General features: G+C 47.0%; 1 protein-coding gene across 1 annotated transcript in view; it reads left to right on the forward strand.

The window, feature by feature from the left end:
• The window catches only part of JAK1 (Janus kinase 1), a 62,091-nt gene extending 50,731 nt beyond the window's left edge, over window positions 1–11,360 (forward strand). The window contains exons 21-24 of the mRNA XM_075615460.1: window positions 7,908–8,080; window positions 8,812–8,929; window positions 9,285–9,395; window positions 10,740–11,360. Coding sequence (XP_075471575.1) covers window positions 7,908–8,080; window positions 8,812–8,929; window positions 9,285–9,395; window positions 10,740–10,841 — 504 coding nt within the window. The 3' untranslated portion in view covers window positions 10,842–11,360. The remainder of the gene's footprint in view (window positions 1–7,907; window positions 8,081–8,811; window positions 8,930–9,284; window positions 9,396–10,739) is intronic.
• The last annotated feature ends 120 nt before the right edge of the window (window positions 11,361–11,480 follow it).

Genomic DNA, 11,480 nt, shown 5'->3' on the forward strand with positions numbered 1-11,480 from the left:
TGGTGGGGAGCCGAGAATGCCAGTGTGCTGGGGGGGCATGGGATACCGGTGTGCTGATGTGGTGGTGCTGGGGTGTGTGTGTGTATACACGTGTGTGTGTGTGTGTGTATACACGTGTGTGTGTGTGTATACACGTGTGTGTATACACGTGTGTGTGTGTGTATACACGTGTGTGTGTGTATACACGTGTGTGTGTGTATACACGTGTGTGTGTGTATACACGTGTGTGTATACACGTGTGTGTGTGTGTGTATACACGTGTATGTGTGTATACACGTGTGTGTGTGTATACACGTGTGTGTGTATACACGTGTGTGTGTGTGTATACACGTGTGTGTGTGTGTATACACGTGTGTGTGTGTGTATACACGTGTGTGTGTATACACGTGTGTGTGTATACATTGTGTGTGTGTATACGTGTGTGTGTATACACATGTGTGTATACATGTTTGTGTGTGTGTATACATGTTTGTGTGTATACATTGTGTGTGTGTGTGTATAAGTGTGTGTGTGTGTGTGTGTGTGTGTGTGTGTGTACACATGTTTGTGTGTGTATACACATGTGTGTGTATACGTGTGTGTGTGTGTATACATGTGTGTGTGTATACACATGTGTGTGTGTACACGTGTGTGTGTGTGTACACGTGTGTGTGTGTGTGTACACATGTGTGTGTGTGTACACATGTGTGTGTGTGTACACATGTGTGTGTGTGTACACGTGTGTGTGTGTACACATGTGTGTGTGTGTACACATGTGTGTGTGTGTGTGTACACATGTGTGTGTGTGTGTGTACACGTGTGTGTGTGTGTGTGTGTGTGTGTACACGTATGTGTGTGTGTATACACATGTGTGTGTGTATACACATGTGTGTGTGTATACACGTGTGTGTGTATACACATGTGTGTGTGTGTGTATACACGTGTGTGTATACACGTGTGTGTGTGTGTGTATACATGTGTGTGTGTGTGTATACATGTGTGTGTGTATACATGTGTGTGTGTATACATGTGTGTGTGTGTGTATACATGTATGTGTGTGTGTGTATACATTATGTGTATGTATACCTGTGTGTATACGTGTGTGAGTGTATACGTGTGTGTGTGTATGTGTACATGTGTGTGTGTGTATGTCTCCACGTATGTGTTTGTATGTCTCCATGTGTGTGTGTGTGTGTGTGTCTCCATGTGTGTGTGTACGTGTACATGTGTGTGAGTATACGTGTACATGTGTGTGTGTGTGGGAAGGGGGGTGGGGGAGGTGGGAAGGGGGGTGGAGGTGGTGAGAGGTTGTAAGGGGGGAGTGAAGGGAAGGTGAAGGTGGGGGTGGAGGGGAGGTGAAGGGGGGGGTGGAGGGGAGGTGAAGGGGGGGGTGGAGGGAGGTGAAGGGGGGGGGTGGAGGGGAGGTGAAGGGGGGGGTGGAGGGGAGGTGAAGGGGGGGTGGAGGGGAGGTGGAGGGGAGGTGAAGGGGAGGTGAAGGGGGGGGTGGAGGGGAGGTGAAGGGGGGGGTGGAGGGGAGGTGAAGGGGGGGGTGGAGGGGAGGTGAAGGGGGGGGTGGAGGGGAGGTGAAGGGGAGGTGAAGGGGGGGGGTGGAGGGGAGGTGAAGGGGGGGGTGGAGGGGAGGTGAAGGGGGGGGGTGGAGGTGAGGTGAAGGGGGGGGTGGAGGGGAGGTGAAGGGGGGGTGGAGGGGGGGGTGGAGGGGGGGGGTGGAGGGGAGGTGGGGGGGGGGGGGTGGAGGGGAGGTGGGGGGGGGGGGGTGGAGGGGAGGTGGGGGGGGGGGTGGAGGGGGGGGTGGAGGGAGGTGGGGGGGGGGGGGGTGGAGGGGAGGTGGGGGGGGGGGGGGGTGGAGGGGAGGTGGGGGGGGGGGGGTGGAGGGGAGGTGGGGGGGGTGGAGGGGAGGTGGGGGGGGGTGAAGGGGAGGTGAAGGGGGGTGAACGGGAGGTGGGGGGGGTGAAGGGGAGGTGGGGGGGGGGTGAAGGGGAGGTCGGGGGGGTGAAGGGGAGGTGGGGGGGGGGGTGAAGGGGGGTGAAGGGGAGGTGGGGGGGGTGAAGGGGAGGTGGGGGGGTGAAGGGGAGGTGGGGGGGGGTGAAGGGGAGGTGGGGGGGGGTGAAGGGGAGGTGGGGGGGAGGTGAAGGGGGGGTGGAGGGGAGGTGAAGGGGGGGTGGCGGGGAGGTGAAGGGGGGGTGGCGGGGAGGTGGAAGGGAAGTGGAGTGAGGGGAGGTGAGGGGTGGATGAGGGGAGGTGAGATGAAGGGGGGTGGAGGGGAGGTGAAGGGGGGGTGGCGGGGAGGTGAAGGGGGGGTGGCGGGGAGGTGGAAGGGAAGTGGAGTGAGGGGAGGTGAGGGGTGGGTGAGGGGAGGTGAGATGAAGGGGGGTGAGGGGAGGTGAAGGGGGTGAGGGGAGGTGAAGGGGGGTGAGGGGAGGTGAAGGGGGGTGTGGGGAGGTGAAGGCCGCTCCCTCACCCGTCCGGCCGCTCACTCACCCGTTCGGCAGCTCCCTCACCCGTCCGGCAGCTTGTTGTGGCCGGTCCCCCGCTGTGTCCCGGGCGCTCGCTCGCTCCGCTGACTGTAGCGGCGCCGGGGGGAGGGGGGGGTGGAGGGGAGGTGATTTGAAGGGGGGTGAGGGGAGGTGAAGGCCGCTCACTCACCCGTCCGGCCGCTCCCACGTGGAACTGAGGCGGGAGGCAGCTTGTTGTGGCCGCTCCCCCGCTGTGTCCCGGGCACTCGCCGCTGACTGTAGCGGCGCCGGGGGGGGGGGGGGGGGAGGTGATTTGAAGGGGGGTGAGGGGAGGTGAAGGCCGCTCACTCACCCGTCCGGCCGCTCCCACGTGGAACTGAGGCGGGAGGCAGCTTGTTGTGGCCGCTCCCCCGCTGTGTCCCGGGCACTCGCTCCTCCGCTGACTGTAAGCGGCGCCGGGGGGGGGGGGGGGGAGGCTGATTTCGGGGAGGAAGAGGCGGAGGCTCCGGCGGGTATGTGAGGCCCCCCCCCCCGGGTTATACATGCTGCTAATGTACACCCCCCCCCTACTGTGTGTGTGTGTGTGTGTGTGTGTGTGTGTGTGTGTGTCCGTGTGTGTCCGTGTGTGTGTGTGTGTGTGTGTCCGTGTGTCCGTGTGTGTGTGTATATCCCTGTGTGTGTGTTTTTGTCCCTGTGTGTCCTTTGGGCCGTCACTCCGCCTCAGGCCAATGAGAGGTGTGCGGGGGCGGCCCAAGGGACCAATGAGATTTCCCCTAGGGACACCGGACATCCAGCAGGCAGGCATGCATGCAGGCAGGCAAACATACAGTGCTTTCACTAATATAGTATAAGATTTGACTTTCCCAAGCATTTTTTTAATTTCCTTACAGTGTTAGTCTCTATCTCTTCTTCTAGCATTTCTCTTTCTACTATATATGCTTCCCTCCTGTACTGTGCTTTATGTATTTGAGAGTTTCTATCATATCTCTTCTCACCCGCAAGCTGTACATGTTAAGGTCCTTCAGTCTTTCCTGGTGACTTTTATGGTGTAGACTATGTTCCATGTTAGTAGCCCTTCTTTGTGCAATCTCTATTTTATTTATGTCCTGAAGACACGGTCTCCAGAACTGGACACCGTACTCTAGGTGAGGTCTCACCAAGGATCTATAAAGTGGCATCACCACCCCAACACCCCTCTTTCTCTGGTGCTAATACCTCTCCCTATATAACCTACCATCCTACTTATTTTCCCCATTGCCTGTTACATTGCTCGCCAACTTTGAAGTCAGCTGAATTAATGACTCCCAAGTCACTTTCCTCTGCAGTAGTTGACATTATAGTGCCAATAGTCATGTATTTTGTGTTTGGATATTTTAGCCCCGTATATATTATTTTGCACTTTTGGCATTACTTTGTATTTGCCACACCCGACTATACCGCTAATTTACCCAATTCATGAATCATTTTGTTTACTCCCCACAAGACTGTCAACCTTGTTGTAGATTTTTGTGTAATCTACAAAAAAAGGCATATTTTCCCTTCAAGACCATTTGCAAATGTCACAAATAAAGATATTAAAGTGCGCTTGTCCCTGTATATATAGAACTGCGTTTGTGCTTCTCCAGTCACCTGGACCTATACCTGTTAATAGCGACTGGTTAAATACTTCTGTTAATGGTGTTGCCAGCTCTCCCCTGATCTCTAATCACACAATTGTGTATCCCGGCTGGCACAATTGACTTGTTATATTCCTGTTCCCTACCCACACTTAAGCTGCGAAGATTGAGCAATGATAATTAGGTTGTCTGCTATGCCAGGGGTGCGCAAACTTGGGGGGATTGTATTGTCTTCCAATCCCTCCTTTGTTTTTTTCCCTTTACTTTTATCCCTAAAAAAAAGGCTGTATCCCCCTTCCTAATGGATCGTGCAATTAGTTTCTATGCTTGCGCCTTTGCACATCTGATTATTTGCTTAGCTCCTTCTGCCTAACCTGATTTTAATATTTATTGCCCTTCTGTATCTTTAGGCCTCGGTCCCGCTGCGCTCGGTGGCGCGGGCGGCCACACGCGAGTTCCCCACCAGCAGGGGAATCCTGCGGAGCCGGTCCCGGTCCCCCCTGGCTGCACAGCTTACTACACGCTGTGGCGCATCAGCCGCTATGGGATACAAGAGAATGGTGATCCCTAGCGTTGACGCGTCACGTGGTGTGGCTGTGAGAAAATGGGGAGGGGAGGCTTCGGAGGAGAGGCTTCGGGGAGCGGGGAGGAGTGTGGAGTGAAAGCAGCGTGAGTGCCTGTCTGTGTTTGTGTGTGTCTGAGTGCGTGCGTGCCTGTCTGTGTGTATGTGTGTGCCTGAGTGCGTGAGTACCTGCCTCTGTCTGTGTGTGTGTTGCTTTACTTACCTTCAATCAGCAGCCCGAGCCGTGGAGGGAGGGGGGGGAGAGTAGCGGGTCCCTCCGCTCAAGCCACGCCCCGCCTCCCACTCAAGCCTCCCACTCCCGCCCACCTCCCGCTCCCGCTCCCTACAGACCGCATATCGCGGTCTGTGTATGTCAGCGCCCCGCCTGTCTGCAGTGCGGGCGCGCTGACTCTGGGAGCGGGGCCTTAGCCTTATTTCCTAAAAGCTGGCTTTAGCCTTTACAATACCTGCCACCTCCTGTGACAACCATATTGGCTTTCTTCTCCTTGTGCTGCTACTAACCTGCCTGGCACAAACATTTGTGGCTTTTAGTATTGCATATTTTCGTTTTTCCCACTGCTCCTTCAGTTCACTCCAATAGCACCAGTCTGTCCAAGAATTCCTTAAACATTTCCTATGTTTTGAAAGGTTAGCCCTCCTAAAATCTAAGACCAGTGGTTTTTGTGTGTTCTATCACTCAGTACGATTGACAACCTTCGGCCCACTTTCTAGGGTTACCAAAAGGACTGTCTTTTCTCCAGTACCTTGTACAGTACTAAAGTACATTTTATGGTGTTCGTCACATAAAGGACATTTCCTCTTACTGCACCAGTGTAACCTGGTACAGCTATGTCCCAGTTCTAATTTTCATTGTACCATGATTGGGTATTCGCCACCATGTCCCAATCATCTCTTGTCTATATTGAAATGTTCTGGTATTTCAGGTCACAAACTATGAGCATTTGTGCATATTATTATTCTCCTTTATTTGTAAAACGCCAACATATTCTACAGTGTGGTACAGTGGGGGCCAGAGTGACCTCAATCTCACAAACGTAATAACACACAAGTAAGGCCAGGCAAGCGCAAGCGCAAGCGCAAGCACTAACAGGCGAAGACTTTGGTTACTACATTTTTATTTTTTTATTTTTTATCCTTCCTGTTTCTCCTGTACGTCACCACAACACCACCTATTTGTTGATTTTTTTAAATATATATATATATATATATATATATATATTTATATTTATGCAAAATTGTCAGATGGCACTCACATATAACGTTGAAATACAGGTGCTTGTCCCATAGGTAATGTGTAGATAAATAGTTCCTTACCAGGCAGACCTCGAATCCCAGGACACCACAGCAAAGAAGAGACAGCACTCAAGATAATCCTGTGTCAAAAATGTATTGAAGGAAACATGGCACAATAACCCGACGTTTTGGTCCTAAGAACAGGACCTTTCTCACGGGAGTGCTATATATATTATACCTAACTACTTACCTACCTGTTCCCCTGGATGTTTTATTGTTGTCAAGTCCTTCTCAATCGCTACCTCTTACCGATGTGGCAGTTGGATTTATCCTCACTCATTTCACGGCTCCCCTCAGCTGGTTTAAATGCTTGCTAATGAAGCATCTGAACTGCTTCCCGAGTATCTATGATCCCCTCCAAAATGAATGCAGACCATCGCTTCTATATAGGCACAGTGTCACCAACAAGTCAGGTTTTTAAGCTATCCCTGCTTCAGCACAGGTGGCTCAATCAAATACGGAATCACCTGTGCTGAAGCCTGAAAACCTGACCTGTTGGTGGCCCTTTGGGACTGGAGTTGGCCTCTCCTGATATAGGCTCATATCCCTCCAGGTGGAACATCCATGTGCAATAAATCCAAATCCATCCTCTTCACACTAACTACTTCCTCAACTGAGGATGTTACTTGCCTGCAGGTTGTCCCTCCCTCCCGCTCTACCCTGCCTAGCCAGGTCATTTGTTCATAGGTGGACAATATTTGCCTCTCCCTTCTTTACAGCCTTTAATTCCAAAAATGTGCCTTCTATTCTCCTGTGGTGTAGCTCAGTGTGGGCACGTTGGCCCTCTCTTTCCCGCTCCCAAATCTATACCACTTACAAGAAGAGATACTTCCTTTTCTGGGATCCCATATTCATGGTTGTGTTGTGTGCTTCCTATTAATACTAGAGATGCCCACCGCTTCCTGTGGTGCAGTGACGGCGTGCGCGACATTGCGTACCGCGAGAACAAATGTGTGTACCTGAATGAGGGCGGCCATAGTGCATGTGAGCGCGGCCGCGATGCAGAGCGACCTCATGGCAGATTTTTCAAACTACAAAGGATTGTTTTTTTTTTCGCGCGGCAGCGTCACGTGGGGTTTATCCAATGAGGGTCGCCCGCCCCTACTATAATCGCAGCCTAAGATTGGTTCAGTGGCAGATTGTGGGATGTGCCTGTGATCTACATCATCAGCCTCCCAGAGCCCACGGTAGTCTATAGCGCCCTCCTCCTTGAAGGTCTCTCAGGCAGCAGTGGTGTCTGCAGGCTGAAATTGGTAGGATATCTGTATCGTCTTGCCCACAGTGTAGCAATCACCTCTTGCAACAAATAGAAGTGCCCACAGTTGGGACTGTACCTGAATTTCAGACTGTCGTACTGAAAACTACTGCCTTGCATTGCACTGTACAACATCAAACATTGTAGCACAAGTAAATGCTATTGATAATCCTATGATCAAACTCCTGCTTGATTAAAATGTACTCTTCGAAAACCAGCTACTGTTGGAACATCTGCTTTACAAGCATTCAGGAAGCCTTCCTTTTAAGGGCCGATGGAACTTGATTTGTTGTAAACTGTCCTGCCTACAACTGGGCTTGACTTAATCCCCTAATTTGTTTGTACTGGTGTGGGGAACTAGAAGAAAAGAAAAAAGGGAATTCGTCCTACTGTTGATCTAACTATGGAACGTGAGGTTTGGACACTTTCATTGCTGCAGGTTAGCAGTGAAAAGCTCAAGGATTTTGCTGCTCATGTTGGTTGGATGGCACAACACAACACGTTTCTTTGTGTCTGAATGTTGCACACACTACAGAATATATTTAATAGACTTTTACATGTTGTCGGTAGAAGCACTTTTATATAGAGAAATGTATGGGTTAAAGTAGCTTTTTCTCTTAAAACAAAAATGTTAAACGGGTTAGCCATTGGTGTGTGGGTGTATACATACAGGAGTAAAGCATAACCTGACCCTCTCTTGTTCTTAGGGAATGGATTATTTGGGTTCATGTCAATATGTCCATCGAGATTTGGCAGCAAGAAATGTTCTGGTTGAAAATGAACACAGAGTGAAAATTGGAGATTTTGGTTTAACCAAAGCAATTGAAACCGATAAGGAATACTACACCGTCAAAGATGACCTGGATAGTCCTGTTTTTTGGTAAACTTCCTCTTACTCTCATCAATAAAGTATATTTCTTTTTCTTAGGTACATTTTGCAAACTAAATGAAGAATAAAGCTATGTTTTTGGCATGATCTCAGTTCTGTTTTGTAAGGGAAAAAAAAGTATTTAATAATTTTTCTTTTAACGGCAAAAGCTTTTAGCAGTAGTTTTTTCAAACCTGAAGAATAAAACAAACATTTTGCTTCCCCTGCTTGCAAGTACCTGATAATCCAAGGTGCGCCTAAAATAAAGGTACCTGTGACCAGTCTCTTGTAGCACAGCCAATATGTATGTAGGTCAGGTGTGGCCAATTCCAGTCCTCAAGAGCCACCAACAGGCCAAGTTTTCAGGATATTCCAGCGTCGGCACAGGTGGCTCAGTCACTGATGAAGCTGCTGATTGAGCTACAAGTGCTGAAGCAGGGATATCCTTAACCAGACCTGTTCGTTACTTTAGGATGATAGATATATAGATAATCTTTCTTGCTAGTTGGAGAAAGTGGTGGCGTGCCACGTTTTCAGTCTTCAAAATGAAAATCTTATGCGATTTTAGTGTTAAAATAAAGTATGTGATTAGTGTTAAAAGAAAGTAAGATTTTCATTTTGAAGACTGAAAATGTGGCACATCTCCACTTTCTCCAACTAGCAAGAAAGATTTACAGCAGGGGACAAATGCTATATAAATGGCTCATTAAATTGTTCTGATTTAAAATGTTACTATATTTCAGGTATGCTCCAGAATGTTTGCTCCACTGCAAATTCTACATTGCATCCGATGTCTGGTCATTTGGAGTAACTTTATACGAATTGCTGACGTATTGCAATTCTGAATATAGTCCGATGGCGGTAATACTATTATGTTACTTTCATGTAATCTCTTTGTAACTTGACAAAGTATCAGCCGTAAAAACTATATATGAGGCAAAGTATTTTGTAATACATAGGCTTGTTACTGTAAGATCTCAGCTGGACTCTATCTACCCTTACTGTGCTTTGTTGCAGTTGTCACCATGTGTGGGACTTACATTGGGGCTAATTGAAATTAACTCATGTTATTGGAAAGTGTTTAGCAGACTTTTTTTTAAGCATTTGTGCATAATCATTGTTGGAGTAGCCAAATCTTCCTATAGCTTTAGTTGCACTTTAAACAGGATTACCACTGTATAACTGACCATAAATTGAAGGCATTTTCTTTGGACAGATGTTTTTGAAAATGATTGGGCCAACACAAGGTCAGATGACGGTTACAAGACTTGTGCGAGTCTTGGAAGAAGGGAAGCGCTTGCCCTGTCCAGCAAACTGCCCAGATGAGGTATGTATAAATCTTGCATTACTAGTTCAGTAGTGAGTTATCTACAGTATAAACCAGGATACAGCGTGAATACGTGCACTGACAGCAGATATTGCATTAGGGTAACTGACATGCGCAAAGATTATACATCAATCTTATTAATTCTGCAGTGCGAGTTGTATAGCATGGGTTATATTATTTGTTCACCTAAAAGGCGTTGGTTGTTTTGCCAAAGCACTTTCCCATCTCTTCTGGTTCCTATTAAAAATACGTGTTTGTTTACCAACGGCAAGTTACAATAATTTCTACCATTCAAAAGGAGAAAAGTGGCTTCGATTTTAGATTGGGAATACTTTTTACTGGACCAATAGTTTCATAATGAATAGATGAAAGGAATGCAAACATGTCTGTATTCTGGTTAGATGCCAATCTGCTTCAGATTAGCATGTTGAAGAAGTTGGGCTGGTTGGAGGTTATTGGGTTATTCTGGGGAAATAGTTGGTCTTTTGTCCCCAGAGAACATTGGTTGTAAATCTTGATGCCTTTGAGTTGTGTGAGAATGGGGGTTATAAATTGACTTTGAACAGATCCTTCTAAAGAGGAAAGGAACACAGCCCTGCAACCAAAAACATCCAAACGATGTGCACATACCACCCTAACCACAGCTCAGAACAAGCTCAATATACAAATTATCACCACATTGCAGGAAATCTTCTAATATGTAGAAAATGCCCCAATAAGAACTATGCTGGACAAAATCATATACCCTTCACACTAGGATAAATACTACAGATTTATAATAAATAAATCCAAGAGCAAGTGTCCTGCTTGTTAAGTGTTAATTCTCAAAGGGTTAAAAAAAAAAATTATGGGAGAACATGAGGATTAAAATATTCAACTTCTGAACATCAGAAAATATGGTTTAAATAAAGATTCTGGGGTGTTGACACAGTAAAGCAGTTTTATCCACTTCCTGCCCTACATTTTAGAAGTTAGTAAAACAGCCTGATATACTCACATCTATTTATTAAACTTCTAGTATACTTGGCTCCTGCTAACCTCATCACGACTTAACTTGAAGTCTTGCGCCTAGTTCTCAGTTTAGAATACCTGTGCTTCCTTGCAATTGTGCAATCACAGTAGATGTATTAAGAAACCTATGTACACTATTTCATCTATAGTGAACACCAGTCCAGTGTTGGTCTGCTAGAAATATCTTAACCTATACAGGATCACCACCACAGTGGAGGGTTTGTCTAGAAAAATCCAGAAGCTTAAAAAAGGTGAATACATTGTAAATAAAATAGTATTTACAGAGGGAAAACATGTATTTCATATTCTGGTTTTGTTTCTCTATTTTAAAAGGTTTATCAACTGATGCTCAAGTGCTGGGAGCAAACCCCAAGTAACAGGACAACCTTTCAGAACTTAATCAACGGATTTCAAGCTCTTATAAGTAAATTATAAGCATCTTGCTGCGCATCCGTTTCTAAACGCTGTAGAAAATATTCAAGACTGCTGCTCCCATGGATGCATATTTTTATTTACTTCCACTTTTACCTGTGATGTCTGTGTTCCTCTGAATTTTTAGAACGAGACAAAAAAGTTTGATGCATTATAGAACAGATTGCACGGAAGTATTTGGAGGCTGTTGAACTATAAACAAAGGGGATTGTGTACAACAAAAATACTGAACAAGGCTTACGCAGGCTAACCAACCAGCACCACCCACTTTACAAGGCTGGAGGAAGCATGGTTTGTTTACACCTTGGATTGTTCTTGCAGGAGACACGGGAGCGTGCTCCAATTTATGGCATTACATGCCAGGGACTTCTAAATGTGAATATGGAGTGAGATTAAACCATCATTTTAAGTAGAATAGTAACATTTTTATTTCTTTGCATTTTTTGTTATCCAGCCATAGTATGTATTCAGAAGCACTTTGTATAAATGTAACAATGTTATAATAAACGATCTTTATCTGTATGTGCTTTATTTGCAATGTTTTACAACAATCCCAATTAAACATGAATTCACTAGTTCTCCATACAGATAACAGCTGTTTGTCCTACTCGATCAGAGGTCAGAGCACTCATTGAGAAAGGT

Source organism: Ascaphus truei, chromosome 10 (assembly GCF_040206685.1).
Source record: "Ascaphus truei isolate aAscTru1 chromosome 10, aAscTru1.hap1, whole genome shotgun sequence".
Taxonomy (NCBI): Eukaryota; Metazoa; Chordata; class Amphibia; order Anura; family Ascaphidae; genus Ascaphus; species Ascaphus truei.